At 37.7% G+C, this 26,506-nt stretch overlaps 1 protein-coding gene across 2 annotated transcripts in view; it reads left to right on the top strand.

The window, feature by feature from the left end:
• EPHA6 (EPH receptor A6) overlaps positions 1-26,506 on the top strand; it is a 429,534-nt gene that overhangs the window by 324,706 nt on the left and 78,322 nt on the right. For both annotated transcript variants that reach the window (XM_039335687.1, XM_039335688.1), the window contains exons 10-11: positions 2,130-2,255; positions 2,920-3,105. In XM_039335687.1, coding sequence (XP_039191621.1) covers positions 2,130-2,255; positions 2,920-3,105 — 312 coding nt within the window. The remainder of the gene's footprint in view (positions 1-2,129; positions 2,256-2,919; positions 3,106-26,506) is intronic.

Below are 26,506 nucleotides of genomic sequence, written 5' to 3'. Positions count from 1 at the left end.
TGTGTCTACTTGTGCTATATGTAATAATTATACTGATACCTCTGTGCTCTCTCCTAGAAAGTCTAAGTAAAATAACATGAGGTTGGGGGCCAAAATAAAAGCCATCTAAATATTTGCTGTAATCCAAAACATAAAGCAGTAGAGCTATTAAAATATGGAAGACAGTACAGTTTAAATATACAGCTTGGTTAAGTATCAGGTCAATATTCAGTAATCCAAATGAGTCACTTTAGTTAGACAAGGCAAGTAAGTAACTAAGTACTATAAAACAAGGAAAACTTTTATATTAGTATTTTCAAGTCTTTCTTCTAGATGGGCTTCATTAATTTTATTCATCCTGGAGGACTAATCCATACTTTCATGGCATGCTTACCTTAAGTTTGTACTTCAGTAATCTTCTGCATTTAACTTTCCTCTCCAGACATTGTGCTACAAAATCTGGGCAGAAATCTGAAAAAAGTAAGGCTTTTAAACTCCTAGGCTTAAGAGGACTGGATCAGGGGATTCAATAGCCACCAGGACCAGACTTAGTTTTTCTTTTTGCTTAGGAACAAATTATCTGTAGAAGCCATTATATCGAAGCTAACCAATAGAACAGTGAGATGGAATAAAATAGAAACATAAATTTATCAAGTAAAGAAGAATAATGTTACATTATTAAAAGAGTAAGGAGAATAAGTACAGTGTTAAAATTCATGTATAGAAACAAAACAGTTGAAATCATTAAAAATCCTGAAAATCAAGTGACTACTAAGGAGCCATTTTGCTCTGAAGATAGACAGAGGAGTAGGCTGATTATTTTACCTATCATTCATTAGTTTCCCAATATTTCCCATCTGTTTACTCTTTTGAAAATATATTGGCCATGGTCAGTGCACTGATGAAATATCTTCCTCTGAGAAAAAAGATAGCTTGACAGAATGTATGATTAAAGAATTCAGTATAAAAATAGAAGGCAATAGAATAAGTTTAAACATCAGTTATCCTGTGACAATCATGAAAGAAAGCCACATCTAAAAATAACATTTTTGACTTGCAGTGCTTTATAATACATCATTTTAATAACGTTAAAGGGGGAAAATGCAGAATAAATAAACATGTACTGTACATCATAAAGGGAATAATTCCTTATTTCAGTAGAAGAGAATATTTGTAGCTCAGAGTGAAACTATGAAGTCCTTGGTGCTCTCTGAGTTTGGCAGTTTTCTTGCAAATGTTTCTTGTAAACAATAGCCTAATCAAGGAACCATCAAGACCATTTCCACCAACACTGACAGGCAAGCCACTTATATATAAAATGAGATCAAACCCAACTCTCTTCTTACACTGATGATGTTACCAAGTTTGGTAACGAAATGTCTGCAAGAAAACTAATCTCAGAAAGCACCAATGACTTCACAATTCCTTGTTTTTCTGAGGGGGCAAGAAAAGTTCTGCTTTAGTGCTGTTGATTACAAAATTAGAATGACAATTGATCATATACCTATAACTGCCTCCTTCATTCTTCTTCACCAACTAGGGCCAGACCACACAATAATTTGGAAACTTTCTTCCATGAATATATCTTAAAGCAGGGGTGTCAAACTCTCAACGTCTCGTGACGTGTTGTAATGTATCGTGACTTTTTCCCCATTGCCAGAGCTGGGGTTGGTGCAGTTTCGGCATGATGCATCCGGTCCAAGGGCCAGCAGTTTGACACCCCTGTCTTAAAGGAAATGAAAATTAAACATTTATCCTTGAATGCCATATTACTGTATTTAGATTGGAGAAACCCATGATGCCATCTAATCATCTTCACCTCAACCCTCCTTTATTAAAGAGGTAAAAAAAGAAGCTAATTTTCTCTCCTTTCTTGGCCCTATTATAATTGTATTCATTCGCATACTTGCTAATATATAAAGCGGCTATTACCTTTTTCCATCTGCAGCCTTTTCACAGCCAGTTTGGAATGAGTGTTAATTAAACAATAATGAGTAACAGCTTAGAATAACAAAGCAGCTTAGAAGACGAATAAGTATTACATTTCATTATGGTTATTAGTATTCCTTAATGATCTCATTTGTTTTATTTTAATTTAAATGCTACAATCATTTCTATATAATGCAAAAGATACATTTCTGGTTTTACAGTACGACTACCAGGAACCAAAACATATATTGATCCAGATACTTATGAAGATCCATCCCTAGCTGTTCATGAGTTTGCAAAGGAGATAGATCCAACAAGAATTCGTATTGAGAGAGTTATTGGGGCAGGTAAAAAATAATCAAATTTTCCCATGATTAATAAGTGCACTTTAATATAGTGGTAATATGACCATGTTAATCAATATTAACATGTTGTCATTTCAGTCCTGATCAGCAAAATTTCTGTTTATCTTCTGATTGCTGTTGAGAAATATGTTATATATTGTTTGTGTGTATATTATTTTATATGTTATAGTTTTAGGTGGGAATGCATATGGGAATGACTCCCTCTGTTTAGATCTATTCAGATGACATCTTGGCCACATTATGTATAATCTTATATGTCTGCAATATAATATTAGATTAGATTAAACCAGACAAGATTATTATGGTTTTGTATCACTGTACTCATAATGAAAGAACTAGCCTAAAATCAGTTATAATCACTGAAAAGAAATTACGTAAATAGAATCTCTTTTGATACTTTGAACATTGCTTTGGGTAATAAATGTGTGGCTTGGTCTATTATCCTGTGCTTTCATTTGTAAACTAATTGAGTTTACTAATCAGGAATTGTGGGGGAAATGCATTTTTTTGTAAATAACTTACATGCATAAGTATGTATGCTTTTATTTATTTATTATTATTTTGCCAGAATATTTTCATATATTTATTCACATATTTAAAATATTAGAAGATAGTAAATGGTTATAATTATATATTTTGCTGTTAGGTGAATTTGGAGAAGTCTGCAGTGGTCGCCTAAAAACACCTGGGAAAAGAGAGATTCCTGTAGCCATTAAAACTTTGAAAGGTGGACATGTGGAAAGGCAGAGATGGGATTTCCTACGAGAAGCTAGTATCATGGGACAATTTGATCATCCAAATATTATTCGCCTTGAAGGAGTTGTCACAAAGAGTAAGTTCTTTAGGAAGTATTATCTGTTGTTTTCTTTCTTTACCCACACCACTCCTTTACCTAAAGATGCTGGTGTATATATATATATAGGTAAGCAGTATTGTATCTAAAAGTGCATGTTTATGTATTCTTTAATGTAGGCCTAGGTATGTCACTGAAACCATATGTATAATGTTAAACATTTGTGTGCAAATATGTACTTTCAGATCTATCCACAGTTCTTTTGCTTATTTATATGATTCACATTCAAAATCAGTATTATGGATAAAGTGAATAATCAATGTACATTTATACTATTTATCATCACATAGTTACATTGAAATCAACATAATTCATGCCACCACAACTGTTTTAATACATAGTGAATAATGCAAAAATGTTATTTGAACTTTACCGGAGATATAACAAAAATTTGAGAGTAAATATATTCATATTTGGAAAAGCATACTGAATTTTTGAGGAATTGTGAATTTACAAAACGAAATTAAACCAAAGTTTGACTAATCTGCTTTTCCTCAAGTGGGGATAACCTGTCTCTCTGTGTTGTCTATTATATCTTTCTATCTTTCCTTATTTTTCTTATACCCTTAGGTTGCCATGTTTCTGGCAAGATATTTGTCCCAACCACTTGTTTTTTAAAGTAGGTTTAAGAAGTTAGGCTGCACAATCATTTAGATTTTTATATATTAGTTATGATTCAAATTAAACTGTGAATGAATTCATAAATTAAAAATTACATATCTGCAATTGCAATATTCTTGGAAGAATAAAAATATTACATGGTCAAAGCAAAGGGAAATTTTTGGATATGCCCGTATCTACAGTTATTCCATATGGTGCATATACTATATCTGAGAAAAGCAATCTACTTATTTAATTTATTTTTAAGCTCATATTAAGACTACCTATCATCACCTCATCAAATTTGTAATGCTTACTTATGTTAGTTACTATTTTAAATTTGACTTGAGCATTCTGAAAATCCATGTGCTGACAAGATGAGAAATGTGCTGATATTACTGCAATGATTAAATCTTTTTTTAACTTTTGAATTTATTTCTTGATTGCATAAAAGTCAAAATAAGAACAAAAACAAAATAGAACCAAACTTAATGAGTAGTAACAAGTTACTGAGCCTTTCTGCACTAGCAATTTAAAGCATCAAGCAGTTAAATATTGTTGTAACAATATATCTTCACTGAAGCAGGATATGTGTTGCTACAGCAATGGCTGGATGATGCTGTAAATCCTTAGAGCAGGGGTCCCGAACCTATAGTCTGTGCCGATACTGGGCCGTGGCCTGTTGGCCACCGGGCCCAGGAATAGCTGGAGAGCCCTGCCCCATTCGCAGTAGCACCGCCACACGGGCACTAGCAGTCCCATTTGCGCATACACGGGGATGCTAACACCATTGCCAGCATAATGTGGGTGCACTGGGTCCATCTGTGCATGCATGTGGGCACCAGCGGGTGCACTATGAGGGCGCATGGCACCCTTATGCATGTGCACACATGCTAGTGTGGGCATCATACACACACCCGTTTGCACATACGGGCGTGTGCTGCGCATGTGCACATTTCCCTGCTGCTCCCTTTCATTCCAGGCCGCCAAGCCAGAAAGGTTGAGGAACTCTGCCTTAGAGTTCAAATGTTCCATAATTAACTATCCTAAATTACAATCTCATACTGATCATAAAGGTTGTTGGCATTGAGTTTATTTTCTTAAATTTTCTTTTACAACTTAGAAGGTAATAAAACTGACAATCAAGTAGCTTCACTCAGAGGAATGTTGTCAACTGATCAGTTTTAAAAGAATAAATAATCTGGGTAGTAATTATTTTGACAATAAATCACTCAATATGAGTCTAAGGTACTTCAAGAGATTCCTACAGCAAATCTTTCTACACCCTTAAAACACTCATTACATACAGAAAATGTTTCTTTCCAACCAGCAATTTTGGATGGCAACATCACAAGGACTATATATTATTTCTTGATCTTCTATTCTTAATTTTTTGCTGCAATTGCAGGAAATTAGCATGCAATTATGGAATAGTGTGTCTGAGCTAAGATCAATGTCTTTTAGTAATTGTATAATTTCAGTACTGGTTTTAGGTAATTATTTGTTGGGTTCATTCTGAACAATAACAAATAACATACTTAACTTGCTCTTTGTTCTAATACAAGAGAGCTTTGAGTAGACTTTAGGATCATGATCTTAAATTCAGTGCAGTGTTTTTATACTCTCAAGAGAAGAATAGCAAAGAGTTTTTGTGAACAAGTCTGCTTACATATTTACATATTATAAATAGAAAGCAGCTTTCAGTATGAATAAGGCTGAGCCCAAGGCAGAATCAGTATAGATTCTAGAAGCTTAACAGTTCCCTTCAGGCTGCTTTTCCCCAACTTCTACCTCTGTCTCAGGAGAATCATATCCTCCCTTAGGACTCTCTCTGGAGCAAAAAGTTTGTTGGTTTTTCATTTTAAAGTATCTTATAGCAATGTGTCTAGCCTTCCAAACAAGTTTGAAGGTCCATACCATTAATAAAATTTCCATCTAATCCATTTCAATCACTTTCACTCATGGATGGAAAGTACTAAAAATAGTCAGCTCAGACATTTATCCATGGTTAAAAGAATTTTTTTTAATTACGCAGATCATAATAGCATGTTTAGAATTAAGGTTCTAACACAATTTTGTACTTATATACTTCTAAGAACCTAATTTCCATGTAACTATGTTTAGGGTTGACTTTAGAGATAAACCAATTTGACTTTAGAGATAAACCAATTTGTGTTCTAAGGTGTACCAGAAGTAGGGAGCATTTTATTGGTGAACCCTATTTGTATATTGTTTATTGTTATGCCATTATAAACCTAAAAGGACTGGAAAGCTTAGCCCCATGGTGGCGAACCTATGGCACGGGTGCCAGAGGTGGCATGCAGAGCTCTCTCTGTGGGCACGCGCGCTGTCGCCCCAGTCCTAAGCCATCAGCTGGATTTTATAAAACCTTTTCATTTTAGGCTTCCACCGCAGTGTGCAAAAAAAAAAAAGGTTCAATCAATCAGTCAATTTCAACTTCTCACAGGAAAAAAAATCTGGCAAAGTTGGAATTGATTGATTAAAGTTTTTAGTCCCACCCAGTCTGCCATTACCACTGCAGCCACATCCAGCCAATGGGCCACGCCCAGCCAATGGGCCACAACCACCCGGTACCCAACAATGCATAAATGAGTTTTGGGTTGCAGTTTGGGCACTCGGTCTCTGAAAGGTTCGCCATCACTGGCTTAGCCATTAGGTTAGTCAGCTAGAATTTTTATTCATTGATTGGTGATACTTGATTTTTACTAATCAGAATTAGTTTAAAAAGCAGATTTATTTCTGCTTTTCATGTTTAAATAGTACATAAATATACCAGACCCTAATACAAACATGTTAGAATTGGGTATGTCTAGTTTAACGAAGAGAAGGACAAGGGGGGACATGATAGCAGTATTCCAATATCTCAGGGGCTGCCATAAAGAAGAGGGAATTAAGCTATTTTCCAAAGCACCTGAAGGCAGGACAAGAAGCAACGGGTGGAAACTAATCAAGGAGAGAAGCAACCTAGAACTAAGGAGAAACTTCCTGACAGTGAGAACAATTAATCAGTGGAACAGCTTGCCTCCAGAAGCAGTAAATGCTCCAACACTGGAAGTTTTTAAGAAGAGACTGGACAGCCATTTGTCCGAAATGGTGTAGGGTTTCCTGCCCGAGCAGGGGGTTGGACTAGATGACCTCCAAGGTCCCTTCCAACTTTACTACTATTACTATTACTAAATACATATTACACATACAAATACACATATGAAAACTCTCATTTTCTCCTTCTTAAACAGAAGAAAGCAAAAATGAGAATTTCATAGACATATTTTGTAGTGCTACTGAATAATATGCTTCCAAGTAAATTATATTTTTATCCACTTATTTTTCTATTCTGTTGTAATATTCACTGAATATCAAAATACAGAACTACAAAAACAAATTTTAAATATTTTAAATTTTAAAAATCTAAACATTTCTAAAACATAATTTATTTCTTAATTGTTATAAAAAACTACAATTACAGCATAGAAAATATTCTTGCATTTGCTTATTATCCTGCCAATATTTTATATTAGTGAATATTTTTTCAGCTTGACTATGTCTAATAAACTTTAATGAAAAAACTTTTAATAAGACTTATTTTTTATTTTGTAGTTATATATGTGTATGTATCTAATGGTATTTTGTTATAGTATTAATAGGGATATTAAAATTATAAATTGCATGACCTTTCTAGAATTATAGTTTTCATCTATGTTAAGAATTATATTCTGTGATATAGCTCAAAAAATTCTAAGCAGAATTTTAAGTATTAAATGAAAAATTTAAACTGAATATATTAATTAAAAGGAGCTAATCAGTTTAAGGGCTATTGCCTGCCAAATAAGAAGTTTGATTTGAGAATCACTTGAAATATAAAAGTTTAAATTGGCTTTCTGGAAACACTACAGACTGAAGAAATACTGAGCTGAGATATAGTTATGAGGCAATTATCAGATAGAATCTGATACTGAACCCTAAGACATATACATTATAAGTGGTTAATAAATCATTGTCTGATAGTGAAAAACTTAGCAAATTTACAGTATATAGGCAGATACCTTCCCCTGGTTAGCCATTAATTATTAAGTTGCATCACTAGCTTATATACTGCTTCAGTTAGTAAGAAAAGTTATCCATCATAATGTTTTAATTTATTGGCCTTAAAAACAAAGACCAAATTAATTGAGTGCAATAGATTTTAGAATTCTGCCCACTCATTAATTACTGCTCAATAAGATAAAAAGTGGGGGGGGGGTGTTGTGTGGTAAAATTACTTTGGATTTTTTAAAAAAATAATATTAAGAAAAGACATAAGCAGACTATGGTGCAAGGTATTGAAATAACATTCTGGTGCTACATTGAATGGGGAGAAGATATTTTGTCCTTAGCTTAATGATTTAGGCTGATAATTTCATCCAACATTATGTAGCAGTTTTGCCAAGGATGGAAGAAGCTATGGAGATTGAGGAGAAAAGAACTGAAGGAATGGCCCACTTCATTTCTATTACTATAAACATTCTTCAATTGGCATACATAAACAGATTTAGAATGTGCAGAGACAGACTCTACTTCAGCCATTCTTCTCTCATTGGAGAATTCAAATACAGTTCTTCTTGTCTGGCTTTTTTTATAATAATGAAGCAGTAGATTCTGAACTACTTCCATTTATTTGAAGTGAGACAGCTTTCTGTAGAGTAAATATCTAAAATGTATTTAAACCTACATTTAATGCATTTTGTGATTACCGGTACTTCGATTATTGCTTTGCACAAAATATGTATCTGAAATTCATACCACTATTAGTAGGACACTGCAGAGTATCTATAATTCATTGAAAGTCAGAAGCAAACTGAGCTGTTTTGCATTTGCTCAAAGCCTCAGACAATTCTTGAAATATTTAGAATAGGCTACTCCACCTATTTAAAGTTCTAGCTAGAGTTTCTAACAGTGAGATAAAATAAGTGGATCAGTCTTTCCAGAAAGAACCTTTTAATGGACTAGTTTACAGAAACTTTCACAGGTAAAATTCCCTCTTGAAACTTTACATAAACCTATGACTGAAATTAAAAAATAAAACAAAAATTTCATTGACAATGGTATTGATTAAAAAGCAATATTAATTTTGTGGATTTTAGCTTTAAGAAATCATTGATATTAATTAAAAGATATTCATAAATTTTCTGAGAATGGACAATATATATGTTTCAGGTTAGTCAGTTTTCCTACTTGCTTTTATTTCATTATTCCATATGTGCTCATTTTGGATTTCATGCCAACCTTGTTTATCCTGATTTAAAACTATAGAATTTACTCTCCAAAATCAACCTGCAGAGTGTATATTTTGATCACATATTAAATGTTAGTAGATGCACTCCCAATTGTTAGGTATTTCCTTACATAAAATACAGAAGCTCTGTGATTGTACTGTGATAATGCAGTACAATTAGAAATTTTATGAAAATGAAGTTAATATTAACATTTTAGAGTAATAGCTTATTTCTAAAAAAACAATTTTATTCTAATAAAATCTTATTCGCTACTAGCTGTCCCCGGCCACGCGTTGCTGTGGCTCAGTGTGGTTAAATGGAAAAGAAAGAAAAGAGAAAGCACACGTTTGTAATATGTTTAATTTCACAATGCTTGTGGGCATACAATATTTTTTGTTGTTCCATTGTGTGTTCAGATATAGAGATTACGTCCAACAGATGGCGCTGTTTTTCAAAAAAAACATGTTTTACCTGTCAAAGGTAAAAAGCATGTTTTTACCTGTCACAGGTGTGACATCTATATAATATAGGTATATAAAAACACGTGCATATTTGAATGCAACGTTGTGTCAAAATTTCAAAGCAATTGGTGAAGAACTTTTGTAAATTTAAGATTATGAACAAATGAACATTTACATTTTTATTTATATAGATTATAACAAAATAAGTATTATGGAATATCAAGATTTAGATCTGTTGATCAAAGCACTTAAAAAATCAAGAAAAATATTCCAGCATTTGTGTACACTTATACTGTAGACTGGGAAAAATATTTTAAAAGTAAGAGATGTGTATTTCCTTCAACTGAATGTTATATTATGTTTATTTGCAAGAAATATTCTTGAAATTATTTTGGTCAGTCAGTTCAAAGAAGTTCCATTCTCCCTTACTAAAGGACTATATTTAGAGTTAAATAAAGCAATAAAGAACAACATTGCATGTCAATCACTATCTAGTGAGAAACCAGCATTATTTACATTTGGGTCCCATCATTTTTTTTTTTACTTCTTCTGCCACAGGTAATTGTCACAAGTAATTCACAATAGGATCATTTTAATTTTCATTTCATCACCAAGCTAAACCTGCCGTGAAATAATCCAATCCATCTCAAGGTAATAAAAATGGATCTAAGCAGAACACTAAGAAATCAGAATGTAACTTTAAAAATATAAGTTTGATTTTTTTAAAAAAGGTCAGTGCAAATATAGTAAATATGGGAATAGATTATTCTGTCTCTTTGGCCTTAACTGACTCACAGTTTGCTTCTCACCATATTAACTGGACCATTCATATTCACATTCAATAACCTGGATCCAGAGTGTATAATTTAAGTATTAAATTGTGGTGGAGATTGTTTCCTGTCATTAGAGGGTCATCAGCATATTGGTTTATTTTCTATTTGGAGGATAATTAAGTTAAGATCATTCAACATTCATCAATGCATTCTCAAGAGGCTGCTTATATGATGCAGCTGTGAATTTTGTTCTTTTTTTCTGCTATACCTTAAGTACAGCAGTTACTAAAGGAAGAACTAGCCCCTATTTTTGTTGTTGATTTTTTTTTACAACATTAAGCTTGTAAGTATAAGCATCTCATTTTGAATGGAAAATACATGTAGCTATTTTTTATTCCATACTCATAAAATATCTAAACCAAATGTTCTTTAACCAAGTTTATTTTAGAAATTAACTAAAGCAGAAGCCTTTTTGGATAAAATATAAATGCATACATTAGCCTTGTCTTGCTTATTTTGACAAGATGACTGATAGCTTCATTACTTTAAGATATTGCAAACACATGCCAAAAAGTGCAACTTCCAATGTCCTTGAAATGTACAATATGTGATCAGAATTGAAAAGAGATGTAATATTCTTTTTCAATTTTTCAATGGTTCCAATGATAATTCAAAACACATCATCATCCAGATTAGGTCCCTTTTGTTTACAATGAAAGGAAAAATCCTAGAATGGTATAAATTGGAAATACAGTTTTATCCTATCTAATTTACCCTGGCAAATGGACTAAATATATTTGTTTGTATATAATTATACATATGGATACTGATTTACAGTTTTAAACTACTAATAGTATTTTTGTATAGTTGAATGTGCCTCAGAATAACCATACATTAATGTCTTCTTGAGATGTAATGTTTTATGGTGCAAATGGCAAATTAGGTATGTGGGTTCTGCTATAAATTAAAAACAAAAAAAAGTTTTACAGTGCACTTAGAAAGGACTAAGCAGATACTTTGCCCTGTTGTGTTAATTTCCAAAGTGTTGGAGTTTCTTGCAAAAGGAGAATATCTGTGCAGGCCATCTTCATCTGTAAAGCAAAATCAACCAGATAAATATCATGAATGGATTACTTCCTTTTCCTTCCTGATATTCTTCTAAAGAGCTTTAAATATTATTCTTTTTTAGTCAACAAATATATTGATCTAAATCAGTGGTTCTCAACCTTTTTAATGCCGCGACCCCCCTCGTAAGTCGAGGACTACTCAACTGGTGCAGCACCGTTTGCAGAATGGGACTTTTGGCGTGCTCAGCGGGGTAGAGACAGCCTGGACAATTCCTATTGGCTTTTGAAAGCCAATAGAATTAGACTCTATTCAAGAGAGTCTATTCTATTGGCTTTCAAAAGCCAAGAGAATAAAAGGGAGTAGCACAGCTAAGGAAAAGGGGAAAAAAATGGCGGACTGCGTTGTTTGGCGACCCTCGTGAAATGGTCGTTCGACCCCAAATGGGGTCCCAACCCACAGGTTGAGAACCACTGATCTAAATGCAATGCACATTTTTCAAGAAGTTGTATTCCACATATACTTTTGTTTGGCTTTATTGGGCAATTATTCAGGACCCATTGCTGATATCTATGCAGCTTTTTTATACTTGTTTATTTACCTGTTTTATTTGGATGTCTAAGCAGTATAATCCTTTTAACTGACTTCTATGATCATGTCCTAACATTACTCTGGGATGTGTTTGTAAATGACAAGGATGCTAGATCACAGTGCAGAATTTTGACACTGTAATGGCTCAGTGAGAAAGAAAAAGGATAATGAGATGGGGAGGGGCATTGGGATCCTTGTCTCTTAAACCAAAGGCAGCCTTGAATTGGCTTTTGATGTATCCCAGAAGTGTTTGGTAGAGCTGGTGTAATTGGGTTTCAAGAATCAGAGTGGTACAGAAACTATAATTGCAGTTATTTTCATGACCATCTATATTTTCAAAGATCAGATGTAGTAGCCTTCATTATAAGAAAAATAGATGCCTAGAAGTGGTAACAGCGCAGTAAAAGAGTATTTAGAGATGCTAACAGTCATAATTATTTTGTGCAAATTTGAATAAATCCTTGTCACTGCTTTTACAATATTTCTGTCAAATTCTATGGCGAATGAGTTAGACTATGTATTTAAAATGCTTGTAGGCTTTTTGCCATTAATTCTAATTCCAATGTTTCCTTAGGATAGAGCAAACATTTGCCCTTATTATCATTGCCAAGCAAAAGATAACAAATGGATGTTATATTAAAGGTCTTTCAAATGACAGTCTTGACCTTTTTTGAAAGCTATTGAATTCAAATATGTGCATTAGAATTATAGTACAGCAGCAAGCAATCTTGATTTCTATCTTTACAGCTGAGTTTATTTGGGCGGTAAAGTTCTACGTCTTTCTATCTGCATATCCTAAAGCTTTAATGTTCAAAATTCCATACATATTAAGCACACATCAATCAATGAACAGTAAGGTGATACAATATATATAATAGAAGTGACTTATATTTTCTTATTAGTTCAAGGTAACATATATTGACTTTTTCAAAGCATAGATTTCGCTGAGTGTAATATGTATTTTTATATGTATTTTGAATTATTTTAAAAAATAACTGTTCTCAAGTATCTATGGATTGTCTGAATTTAAATTGTGGGTTTAGGTTTCAGAGCTTTTATCTTCCTCCCAGGAGCACTTTTTTACTCTGCTTCTGTGAATTTCCTGGTCCTTCTTTCTCACTCAGCCATGGTAGAATTTGTTGGACCAATTATGCTGAAAGGCTACACATAGTCTACTAACAATACTGGTCTTCTTCAAAAAAATTTCCTGGCTGCTGATGGAGAAGATCATCTTACTCATCTGCATGACTCACACTGGCTTTTCCACTCTGTGCAGGGACAATACCAATCCCAATAATCAATATAGTGGCAGAAGCTTCAAAGAAAAGAAGACTACTATAGGCATCATACAGTCACCAGATCAAGCCACAAGTGATCTATGTGTAGCAGTAGCATCCAGTGGCACAACAGGCACAAATCTCCATTGTGATTATGAAAGAGCTTTTTAAAATGGAGAAGCCAGCATGAGACACATGACCTGAGTAGGCCATTTTCTTCAATTATGTAAGTTGCTATTAAGTGAGTTGATTGAAAGAAAATAGTTCAAGAGTTTTTTTAAAAGAAAAACAGTGAAAATGGATAAAAACATAAACACTTCTTGTATATGGAGATTCTTAGTCATGGTTGTCTCAAAGGTGCTTTTTCAAAAGACAAGTAGACTTTCTTTGTTTTTTTTCCCTTGAAGACATTTTGCTTCTCATCCAAGAAGCTTCTTCAGTTCTGACTGAATGGTGTGAGGAGGAGGGAATGGAAGGATTTATATTCCTTGCAGTCATCTGGTCATTACCATTCTCTCTGAGAGTTCTTGAGGCCACTTGGGGGGTTTATCTGTGCCCTCAGTGTCACATGAATCATAGTGAAACTGGTTGTGGAACCTTGTTGGAACTTCTGAAAGGACTTTGTGTAAATAGGAGATACGTGGTATCCTAACTCTCCCCCTCTGTTGAGACAGAGCTGTTCAGTTTTAACTAGATGGCCTCTTTCAAACATGAAAAAAGAGGGATCAAAGAGGGGTATGAATAGCAGTATGAATAAAAAGACAAAATCACCTTATTCAAATGCTAGAACACCTGTTTAAAAGTTATGAAAAAAAGTTGTCTATGGATTGGCTACTATGTCATTTTAATCTCTCTGGTATTCTGTATTCCTTTTGTGTCTGCTGAGGCTTACTCCTGTTTTTCTTGCACAAATATATTCAAAAATATGTTTTTGCAGTGTATGTGCATATGTGTCTATAACGGTTTATTATTATAAAGTTTTTTACATTGCATGATATGTAATAGCTCACACATTAAACCATCTTACATCAGATCATTTCTATCATGTGTCCTGATAGATCTTTATTTTATCATTTATAAAATAGGTAACTTTTTTTAATCTAGCAATTTTAGCTGTTTCAATGCAGGAATTATATCTTAAGACCTATCGTGCTAAAATTTAATATAAGAATCAGAATTATTCTACTGTATGAAGTGCCCAATTTAATGTCATAAGAAAAGGATTTTCTGCCATTTTTTGTGGAACTATAATAATATTATGTCATTTAATATCCTTAATTTCACCTACTATTAAAATTATGCTTAGGAGTATCTGATCAAATTAGATCCCTATATGGAAAAAGAGGTGTCAAATGTTTAAGCTGTCTTTAGAAAAGGCTGAGGGACTATTCTGATGCATGTGGATAATTGAGAAAGCTAAAAAATGTCCAAAAGAAGTCAGTATGTGCTTTGATTATATCAGTGTTTCTCAACCTTGGCAGCTTGAAGATATGTGGATTTCAATTTTCAGAATTTCTCAGCCAGCTTGCTGGCTGAGGAATTCTGGAAATTGAAGTCCACACATCTTTCAGCTGCCAAGGTTAAGGAAACACTAAATTATATAAGGGCCTTTGATTATGCTGATTGCATCAAGCTGTGGAATATATTTAGAAAAAATAGGAGTTCCAAAATTTCTATTATTCTCATGAGAAACCTGTATACAGTTCAGGAAGCTACAGTATGGACAGAACATGGCAAAACAATGTGGCTCCAGGTTGGGAAAGGAGTCAGACAAGGTTACATACTTTTCTCTTATTTATTCAACCAATATGCTGAATTAAGGGCAGTTGGATTGCAAAAGGATGAGGTTTTAAAATTGGACAAAATACCTCAATAACATGCATTATGCTGATAACACTATGCTAATATCTGGAAATGCAAAGGATCTGCAAGGAGTATTAATAAAGATCAAGGAGCAAAGTGAAAAACAGAACTAAAATTGAATAAAAAAAGACCAAATTAATAACAACAGGTAGAACAACCAGCCCTAGAATTGATAATAAAGATATTGGAGTGGCAGATGGCTTCTGTCTTTTAGGCTCAACCATCAACAGTAAAGGAAGAAGCAGTCAAGAAATACTCCTCACATAGCACATGGTAGAATAGCCAGGAAGGCTTGGAAAAAATACTCTGATACTGCAATATGTCTCTTCATACATAGAACTGACTAATGCAAGCAATAGTATTCCCTATGCCTCTCTATGGAGGTGAAAGTTGGACTTTGACGAATAAGAATAGAAACTGTATTGATGACTTTGAACTTTGGTGCTGAAGAAGACTCCTGAGGATACCAAGCCAAGGAAATAAATTGTTGGATCATCAAACAAACCAATCCATAGTTTTCAATAGAAGCACAAATGAGGTTAAATTATCCTTCTTTGGACAAATTATGTGAAGACCGGAATGCAGAAAAAGGTGGAAGGAAAGAGAAGAGGATTACAAGTATTAATGTGGATGGTCTGTTACACTGCCAATAGGTACTCTATTGGAAGACCTGAAAGATCAGATTAGGAACAGTTCATTATGGAGAAAAATCTATCTTTGTTGTTGCTAAAAATCAACACTGATTAGATGGCACATAATCAATCTATTTTAATTAAAGATAGCAATAACTGTAGAAAGGGGTGAATTCTCACTAAATGTATCCTTATTAGATATATTTGCCAGGAGAAATAAAGTTACAAAGCAAAGGAGCTTTTAACACAGAAGTCAACAATTGCCCAACAATGGAATAAGTGGGTTATTTCAAGAAATCCCCTTTTGACAACCATAGGTTATTATTTAAAGAGCCTGTCTAAAGTGTGAATATGAACACACCAAGAAGAATAGTCTATATTAGAGGAAATCTCTACTTACAACCACAATGGCAGAATAATGCAAGCAATAGTATTTCCTATCACAGTCATATGCCGTGACAGTAAATTGTAAACTCATGTGACTGACGCAATTTTATGACCTTTTTTGTAGCAGTTGTTAAATAAACACTGTATGTTAAACAGTGATTAACAGGTAGCTATTAAAATTTCAGAACTAGGTCATAAGTACCCCAGGGGAAATCCATTGCAATTTTGAATAGTAACTAAGCAACAGATTGTAAGTCAAGGATTACCTGTATAGTTCATTGGGAGGGGTATTGTCTTGACAGTTCATTCTTATTGTTATTTTGTTTTATATAACTTACACACATTTTTTTATCATTCTGCATGAAATTGAATAGCATTGTCAACAATACAGTTGAACATGAGGGTAGGCAGGCTGATAGAAAGATTGGGAATAGTAACAGGGAAATGTTGGTAATAGCAAGAAGGAAGATTAGTAGCGCTATCAGAGGCAGCTGTGGGTTTTCCTGAGAAGATCCAGGGGTGGGCTACAGGTGAAACACCTATGGCAACAGAGAAGAGATACCAAAAGGTTCAAGAAGGTGCATCCAAACAATAGATTCATTTAGGTACCATGCCTTCCCAATGAAACATAGCTCAAAATCTAATCTGATTCACAAATCTATTGGTTTGTTAATAAGATGACTGATGTAAAATTCTCTCTAAATCCTACTATAATTCATTGTGCCAACTTTTTAATACTATAGAAAATATAAAGTGGTGGTATGGCCTTGAACTTCATAATTTCACAAATACTAAAAAATTATATTTCACTTTACAAAAGCAGCCAGGTGCAATTGTTCAGTAATTGTTTTTATTCCAGAATATTATATTTGTAATTTTACTCTAAGGAATCCATTAATGAGGTCATTATCAACAATGCAATCCACTGCCCAAAAAAACCCCTTGGTTAAATGAAAGTCATGAATCTTTTTAACAGCATTGCTTGATCCTTACAATTGAATATGCCTAATTCCCTCTTCTTTCATTATGGACTGGCAAAGCTGAGCAAGATTTAATTGCAGAACACTGCAATAATATTATCTGGGCTGCATCATTAAATATACTCAGGATAATATATAAGCAGTTATTGAAGACAGTCCTACCTCTTTAGGATTTCTTATATATGATGCTGAAAAATATGCTTCCAGTGCTTAATAACAGGAGTTAGTAGCTACTCACATGAAGTAGGAAGTGCAGCAAACACACAAAAAGTATTTAAGTTCTGAGGACAGAACACACTTGGGATTCATTCACTTTTTTTTTTCTTGTGAGCTCTTGTAATGAACTTCATTTGTTGAATTTAGGTCAATTACAGTTTTTGTTCATAAATAACTGGAATATTTATGCTTTAAAGCAGAGGTCTCCAACCTTTTTGGCACCAGGGACTGGTTTCATGGAAGACAATGTTTCCATGGACTGGGGGAGGGAGGGAGGGTTCAGGATGATTTAAGTGCATTATATTTATTCTAAATTTTCTAAATAAACAAACAAACAAACAATGCACTTTATTTCTATTATTATTACATTGTATTAGTTTAGACCAGTAATTTTCTGCTTCTAAGAAAGTGGGAAGGAAAAGAGACAATCCTAAACTCAGCCTTCCAGCAAAACAAACCAAAGACCCAGCACATTGAGAGAAATAGGAGGGAGAGGGAGGGAGAGAGGAGACAGAGAGAGAGAGTCCCTTGGAGACACAGTGCTTAAGGGGAAATGTAGCTTCTCCCCTCCCCCTCCCCCATTGCAAGCCTGGTAGCAGCGCTCTTGGCTTGCAAACTTGAGAGCTGCACGAAGAAAGGTGCGCGAACACACACACACACAAATACACATACCAAATTGAACCATGAAAAGCAGGCAGGAAATTGCCAAAACACGAGGCACCAGGAGCAGCATCAAAACAAAAGCAAGAGACTCAGTTATCTTACAAAAGGTGCAAACGAGAGAGAGTTCCCTTGAAGATGCAGTGCTCACAGTGAAAGGTAGCTTCTCCCTGCCCCTATTTGCACCCTGAGAAAGCACCCTCACAACAAGGTTTTGGGGAAGCTGCCAGTTGCAAGCTGGGCTGGTGCATGCTTGTCTTGCAAACTTGGAGACTTGTGCGAAGGGAGCATGAGCCCAGCTAGGGAGGGGGAGAGGAGGAAAGGGAGGAAGAAGAGGAGGAAGAGGAAGCAGGAAGAGAGGAGGAGGCAGAAGAAGAGATAGCACAAGAAGCAGGAAGAGGAAGAGGAAGAGGAGGAAGGATGCGGAGCTCAGATGTTGCAAGCCAGTTGCAAGGGCAGCCGCTGAAGAACCTTTGCACTGAACAAGACAGCTTCTGCCTTACCACTCTTCTGCCCTCCCCAGACCTCTGTAGACTCGGTGCAGGCCTCCAGCTGCGTGGCCCGGTTCATAACTGACCAAGACTCGGTACCAGTCCATGGACCAGGGTTGAAGACCCCTGCTTTAAAGAGAGATTCACTCCTTCTCAAATCCTGAGAATATGGGGATATGTGTGAATATATATGTAGGTCTTTGGTTATTCGGGTTTTCTCCCACGAAAAATTGGAAGTGTCTTGGCGACGTTTTGACAAAGTCCCATCCGTCATCTTCAGGCTGGTGTTTTCGGCTTCGTGCTTCTAGGAGCAATGTGTGATCATAGCTGTTTCTTCCTTTTAACTGTCAGTGGGGATATGAACTGATTGGGTGGGAGCTTGGCTATGTTCTGATTGGGTGGAGGTGTGTTCTGATTGGTTAGGGGCTTGGCTGTGCTCTGATTGGATGGGGGAGTGTTCTGTTTGGGTGGGGGCTTTGTTGTGCTCAGGTTAGTCTGAGTTGCAGGGTGAATTGAGATGGTGAGCTGCGTTGCTGTTGTTTGGCTTCGCGTTCATGGTCATGCTTCATCTTCATGGTGGGTGTCAGTTTGCTTTATGTATGGATTGGAGGGGTTTAAAGTGGCTAATGATGCAGCTGTGGTCTGGCTTCTGGTTTGTGGTCGTGCCTCATCATCGGTGTGGGTTTGGGTTTGCTTTTTGTGTGGATGTGTGATGGTGACATCCTGTGTGGTTTTCATGAGTGTGGGTCTGGTGTCATTCTTTGTGTCAGGGACTTGTTTGTCAATAAGGGCGGGTTTCCAAATGGCTGGTAGACGGGAGGTATCATCTCGTTTACTCATGCTGTGTGGGCATTTTTCTATCTCGATGACTTCTCTGATTATTCAGTTATTAAAGTGTTCGGTTTTGGCGATAGTTCTGGTCTTTTTAAAGTCAATTTCATGTCCTGTGGCTTTAAGGTGTTGGACCAGGAAAGAAGTTGGTTCCTCTTTTTTGACTGAGTTCTTGTGTTTTTCAATGTGTGCACTTATTCTTCTGTTGGTTTGTCCGATGTATGTGGTGGGGCAAGCGGTGCATGGGATTTCATATACTCCTTGATTTTCTAACTCAATTTTGTCTTTGGGGTTTCTTAGGATGGTGGATATTTTTCTGTTTGTGCAGAATGCTGTCTTGATGTTGTGTTTGTGGAGGATCTTGCTGATTCTGTCTGTGGTGCCTTTTATGTATGGGAGGAGAGCTTTGCCGTTTTCTTGTTCTCTATCTTGGATTTTAGTGGGGGTTTCTTTTTGGGTTAGGTTGGTAATCTTATTTCTTTGGAATACGTTGGATGTTAGTACATTAGTGAGAGTGTGTAGTTCGGTTTTTAGGTGTTGTTCGTCAGCTAAGCGTTTTGTTCTGGAGATGAGTGTCTTGGCTACGGAGTTGATCTGTGCTGGGTGGTGGTGTGAGAGAGCGTGCAGATAGCGGTTTGTGTGTGTTTTCTTCTAGTAGATGGTGTGTCCTAGGGAGCCATTGGATTTCTTGTAGACTAAGACATCCAGGAAGGGAAGTTAGTTATTAGCTTCTGTTTCCATGGTGATTGTATTTTGGGGTGTAGGCTGTTGAGGTGTGTGAGGAAGTTGTCCAGTTTTTCTTTCCCATGTAGCCAGATTGTGAAGGTGTCGTCTACGTATCTGAGCCAGAGTTTGGGTTTCTGATCAGATTTTTCTAGAGCTTGGGTTTCAAAGTGTTCCATGTAGAGGTTTGCAATGACAGGTGAGAGGGGTGATCCCATGGGTGCTCCTTCTATTTGTTTATATTTTTGTCCATTATAGATGAAGTATGTGTTGGATAGGCAGTGGTTGGTCAGATCTAGGATGTGTTTGGGGGGTTATATTTGTTTTGGATAGCTGTCAAGGCTTCTTTGATTGGCACTTGGGTGAAGAGGGATATGACATCGAAGCTCACGAGTAGGTCGCTGGGCTATAAGTTTTGTTTCTTTATGATCTCTATGAACTGGAATGAGTTTTTTACATGTGAGATGATGGATTCTGCATAGGGCTATAGTTGTTTGGCAAGAAATTTGGCTAAGTTTTGTAGAGGTGAGCCTAAGGAGCTGACTATGGGTCTAAGGGGGGTTCCTTCTTTGTGTATCTTGGGGAGACCATAGAGCTTAGGGCATCTGGATGATTTCTCTCTGGGAATGATTCTTTGCTGGATCTCTTTGCTAATGGGGGAGGCTTTTATTTTGGATCTAGTGGTTTTTTCCAGGTAAGTGGTGGGATCTGTGTTTAGGGGTTTGTATGTGGAGTCTTGGAGTAGGTTGGTTAATTTGGTTTGGTAGTCAGATGTGTTCATAACCACCATGGCGTTGCCCTTGTCTGCTGGTAGGATTATTATGCTGGTGTCTTCTTTCAGGTTAAGTAGTGCTGTCTGTTCCTCTTTGGGTAAGTTGCTTTTGGGTGGCTTGCTGGTGCAGAGGATGTTGGTGATTTCGAGTCTGATTCTGTTCGCGTCGTCAGGGTTGATTTTGGTCAGATTGGTTTCAACTCCGCATATAATGATTTCAGTGGGGATGTGTTTGGGAGCGACTGCAAAGTTGAATCCTTTGGAAAGGACATTGGTTTCAGCGTTGGTGAGGATCCTATCTGAGATGTTATGCACTGTTTGTTTCATGTGTGGCTGTGAGGGAGGAGGGGTTTGTTTCTGGCGTTCTTGTAGTCTTTGGAGTTTGTTGGTGTGTGTGTCTGTCTTGAGGGTAATCTGTGTTTCAGCTCTCCAGATGACGAGTTGTTTGGATTTGTCCCAAAGTGCGGGGTGGATCTTGTTGCTGAGTTTGAGGTGAAGTGTGAGGAGATCTTTGTTGATTCGGTCTAGGAGGAATCTTTTTGTGTAAAGTTCATTTCTGATTACGGCCAATTCTGTTCTTTTCAGGATGCGTTTGTTGGCTGCAGATTTGGAGTGGGATTTCAATTGGAAGCATGTGGGGATTAAATTTTTATCTCGGCAGTTGCGTAGGAATGCGAGGTCACACAAAATGGAAGCTCTTTGGATTTCGAGTTTTTCATAGGTCCTGGTCAGATGGTGGATTTCCTCCCCGTAGAGGTACAATATTTGTTTTCTGAGGTTTTCGCAGGTGTTTGTATGTAGGTCTTTGGTTATTCGGGTTTTCTCCCACGTAAAATTGGAAGTGTCTTGGTGACGTTTCAACGAAGTCCCATTCGTCATCTTTAGGCTTGTGTTTTCGGTTTCATGCTCCCCATCTCAAATCCCCCTGCAACTCAGACTAACCTGAGCACAACAAAGCCCCCACCCATACAGAACACTCCCTCATCCAATCAGAGCACAGCCAACCCCCCATCCAATCAGAGCACAGCCAAGCCCCTAACCAATCAGAACACAACCCCACCCAATCAGAACACAGACAAGCTCCCACCCAATCAGTTCATACCCCCACTGGCAGTTAAAAGGAATAAACATCTTCCTAGAAACATTGCCCCTAGAAGCACAAAGCCGAAAACACCAGCCTGAAGATGACGGATGGGACTTCGTCGAAATGTCGCCAAGACACTTCCAATTTTACATGGGAGAAAACCCGAATAACCAAAGACCTATATACAAACACCCGCGAAACCCTCAGAAAATGTGTGTGTGTGTGTGTGTGTATTGCTCTCACAGGGCTCAACTTTTTTCCTGCTATAAATTCACTAAAATCAAATGTACATATGATAGCTTGAAAGGCAGAAAATATTATAAACCATAGAAAGTTTGAAGACATAACCAAAAGTGCTATAAATGATAACATTTGTATTACATCATTACTGTATGTTCAGATGAACATAATGGTAATTCATGATGATCCCTTTGCATTTTTTCTTCTCTATACATATCGTGTTTCTCCCAAAATAAGCCCTCTCTCAAAAGTAAGTCCAGCTGATTTTTGGGGGTGGGACTAATATAAGCCCTCTTCCGAACGTAAGCCCCACTCAAGAGCCTATGGAGACAGATGGCCACTGATTCTATCTGGTTTCACCCTAGACACAAGTGGGGGGAAGCTGCTAGTGTCTCTGCGATAAAGTGATGGGGGAGGGGGGAGGGGGGGATCTGACCCACAGTATACCAGTTCCTTACTGCCACCTGGCTTGTTCCACAGCCTCATGGCAGTGGCATAGGGTACAATGCATGAGACAGCAAAGGGCTGTGGCTGGTGGCAAAGGGCTGCGGCCAGCAGCAAACAGCCATTTGCCACCTCATGCATTGCGCCTAATGCTGCAGCCATGAGGCTGTGGAACAAGCCGGACGGTGGTAAGGAAGTGATGTACCAGCACATGAGTCAGATGGGGGGATTCACCAAGCCTCATGGTAGCAGCCTTGGGTGCAATGCGCGAGGTAGCAAACGGCTGTTTGCCGCCGGCCACGCACATTTGCCATCTCATGCGTCATGCCCAATGCCGCTGCCATAAGGCTTGGTGAATTCCCCCCATTTGACCTCCCATGCCTATAGCAACCCTAACTCCCACTCCCCCCCCAGCCCTAATGGGAGATGGGAAGCCCTAGGAAAAAAACTGGGAAAAGTTTCCAAAGCAATTTGGAAACAAACAGGGGGGACCTGTTTTTTCACAAGTTTTCTGAGTTTTTTCCAGGCCTTCCCATCTCTAACTCACAATGTCTAACCCAACGTTAACCCACACTCCACCCAGGACAACCGCAATGCCTAACCCCAACCCTAACCCACAGTCCACCCAAGGCAACCACAACCACAATGATGATGTACAGCAACCATTTATTTATTCAAATTATTCAAAAACAGTCATGTCATCTTCTGAAATAACTTCACACTCTGTCAAACCCCAAATTCTGGCTTTCACCTCTTGAGACTCTAGTTCCTTTAGAACTATTGGCCCCAATCTCTCATGTTCAGCAATAGCAGTCTCCCTAAATGAGCACTTCTTGTCCATGTAGCTTGCTCATAGTGCATTGGCAACACAGCTGTCAGTGATTTTATCCCAGGAATGCTTCACCAAAGTCACGACCTCTGTCAGGCTAGGCTTCACAAAGTTCTCACGCTGATTTCTCTCCATTCTGTGTTCAATTTAGTCACCGATTTCCCTGTGCAAGTGGTCCTTGAATGGCTTCCTTATTGCAATATCTAAAGTCTGAAGATAGGCAGTCATTCCTGCAGGAATCATTATTTGGTCAATTCCTCTCTCTCCATCTTTTGCATGGTGAGTGCTGGCTGAATCCCAGACTAGCAGATCTCCTCACAAAACAAGTGACAGCATTAAATCAACCCACTTCCTTATAATAGCTTGTGAGCACCAGGCTTTTCCAGTTTCAAGAACATAAATCCCTGAAACACATTCAATTTTATCTGTCTTGCCCTTAGAAATGATTAGAGGTGGGACTTTTGCTCCATCCAGATGAATTGCCAAAATGCAGGTAACACATGAACTTTCATAACCAGTGGAGGGAATGTAGATTGATGAGGCACGCCTCTGATCAATTGTTGTTTGAGATGCTTGGCCCATAAACACCGCAGTTTCATCCATGGCAAACATGTTGACAACTGGTACTTTGAAAAGTCGATGCCATCAACAAAGGACTTGAATGAAAGTGTACGTTTAATAAGTTCAGCATCCTGAAGCTTGAACAGTGTTGTTGATCTTCTTAGACAAAGTTCATATCGCTGAAGGAAGCCATCCAACTAGTGTTGTGATGCTTTGATTGTTCTGCGGATATTTCTAATTGTGGTGCCAGTACAATGGCAAATGCTTGAATGTCAGCCCTGCGCATAACCAAAGCCTTTGCTCTCCTGTCAGCAATCCAGTCACAGATGTTGTGTTCAGGTTCAGGAAATAATAGCTGCCTACCTGCTCCACACTTTCACTTCCTGGCATTTCCCTCATCCACCTGTTGGCTGAGGTTATTGTACTCTGTTCACCATTTTTGGACCTTACAGAGATCCAACTTGTTCTCTTTGCAGAAAGCTGTAAGATTCTTGCCCCGAGAGTCCTCCACAATCCCTTTCTTGAACTCGACAGAATAGAAAATTGGCAAAAGTGGCTGCAGAACAAGTGGGGCAGGTTCCCCTCACTTTGCCAGTGTCTTCCCTTTCATTCCCAAAGCAGACTGCTAGCACTTTCAGCCACCTGGTCTTCTTTGCAGTTCTGCCCACAGAGCCACCAAAGTGTCAGGTGGAGCACCGGAGTCTCGGGGAGGGTGATTGCTGAAGCGAGTGGGCATTCCATTTCTCCTTCACGATCTGCCACCGCCACATGCAGGGAAACAAAAAAAGTTTGTGGGAGGGGGAAGATCAATCAATCAATTCCAACTTCACGAGATCTTTTTTTTTTGTGAGAAGTTGGAATTGATTGGTTGACCTTTTTTCCCCCCCACAAACTTCTTTTGTTTCTCTGCACATGGTGGCGGCAGATTATGAACGAGCAATGGGATGAGGCTGGAAGTCAGATAAGCAAAGAAATGCAATTCCTGGGGAAAGCAAGGGCATCTGGACTATGGTGTGGCAAGCTCTCCAGCTCCATGGGAAAGGGGCAGCCACCCTGGGTGCTGACGGCCACTCTCCCTCCCCAAGGCTCCGGTACTCCACCTGATGCTTTAGTCCTGGGCTGTTGCCTCCCCATTTACCTCTTAGGTGGGCCTGGCCAGGCCAGGAAGGTGGCCTCCTTAGATCCCAGGGGCAAAGCCCCCCCAGTCCAGCTGGAGGAGCATCAGCCTGGCCGCCCCCACTGGGCACCCTTCCCACCGCTGCCCAGCACAGCTGCCCCAGGGCTGCAGGGCCTGGCTTGGCAAGGGAAAGGCACATGCCCCAACCACTCGCCTGCACCAGTATGTTGCATCTCCACCCCATGCACAGGCCCCACCCTGCCCCCGTGCACTTGTGGCCTGCTGGTACCGGCAAAAACTAAGCCCTACCAAAAAGTAAATCCTAGTGCTTACTTCAGAGTCCAAAAGAAAGTAAGACTGGGTATTACTTTCAGGGAAACATGGTAGTTTTTCTGGAGTGCATTTAAGGTTTGTTTTTTTACATTTTGGCTAATAGTTTTGAATTGCTTTGAACTGTAGTATTCTAGAGTTTCACAGGATGCCTTTCTGATTATGAGTTATAAATATATAATATCAGTGCTTAAGCAATATGTTAACATATGGTTTTGGAAGGCAGCTAGATCAGTCTTCCTAGAGGTGTATATGTGAGTAGTTGTTTTTTTAAAGACTGATAACAAATCTAAAATACCATCTCATCCCTCTAGGACAAGTCCATCCTACTCATCCTGGCAGAGAAGGCCTACTATGGATCCTGTCGGTCAAAGAACTCTGACCATCAGAATTCAAAAAAACAGACTTCTCTCCTGCAGTGCCCACTCTTTGAAAAATCCTAGCCTCTAGGATAAGATCTGCCCCACCCATCCTTCCACAGAAGCCTGAAGACATGGCTCTGCCAGTTGGCCTGGCACTTTCAGTTGCTGAAAGTGGCTGCCGAATTGATGGCAGGCTCTATCTCCCACCTTGCTCTCTGCTCTCCATCTTTCACCTTCTTCTCTTAGAGATTATTGTATATAAGGAATATCTTCTAAATATCTTTGGTGTTGATAGTTGATGTACAGAATTTCCCTATAGTCTATCTTTGCCTTATCTTCTTTGAAACAGTTATAGGAGTCATCTTTGAAACCTCCTGATTTTTTAAATCTTTTGGAAAACTTTCTGTTACTGTTTCCACTTTAATGTCTTTGCTAATGACATTGTAGTGCTGTTTCTTGTCTCTTCTAACAGTGAATTGAAGTTCTTTGTCATGGTCCCGACAGCTTTGTTTGTCTTGGCTTTGTCTTCTTTTGCCTTCTTGGCAATTTGCATCATGTGTTTGCTTTCTTTCATTTCTTGGTTTTTGGCAATCTTTTTTCACATTCTTCCTTTACAACTTATTTGATTAGTTTCTCTAGTTCCCTATCAGTGCATGACTTTAAAATAATTCCTGGTATTGAATTCAAAAATGATGATCACATTCTCAAGATCATGTTGCAGAAAGTGGTTGACTCTTTTCTTCCACTTTAACTTAACTTAGAACTTGCAGATGTGCAGTTTGTTGTCTGCTTTGCTATCAGCTTCTGATCATCTCTTT

Source organism: Crotalus tigris, unplaced genomic scaffold (assembly GCF_016545835.1).
Source record: "Crotalus tigris isolate CLP2741 ecotype Arizona unplaced genomic scaffold, ASM1654583v1 scf7180000017646.2482762, whole genome shotgun sequence".
Lineage (NCBI taxonomy): Eukaryota > Metazoa > Chordata > Lepidosauria > Squamata > Viperidae > Crotalus > Crotalus tigris.
The sequence above is the reverse complement of the archived record's forward strand: the minus strand, read 5'-3'. Positions and strand labels throughout refer to the sequence as shown.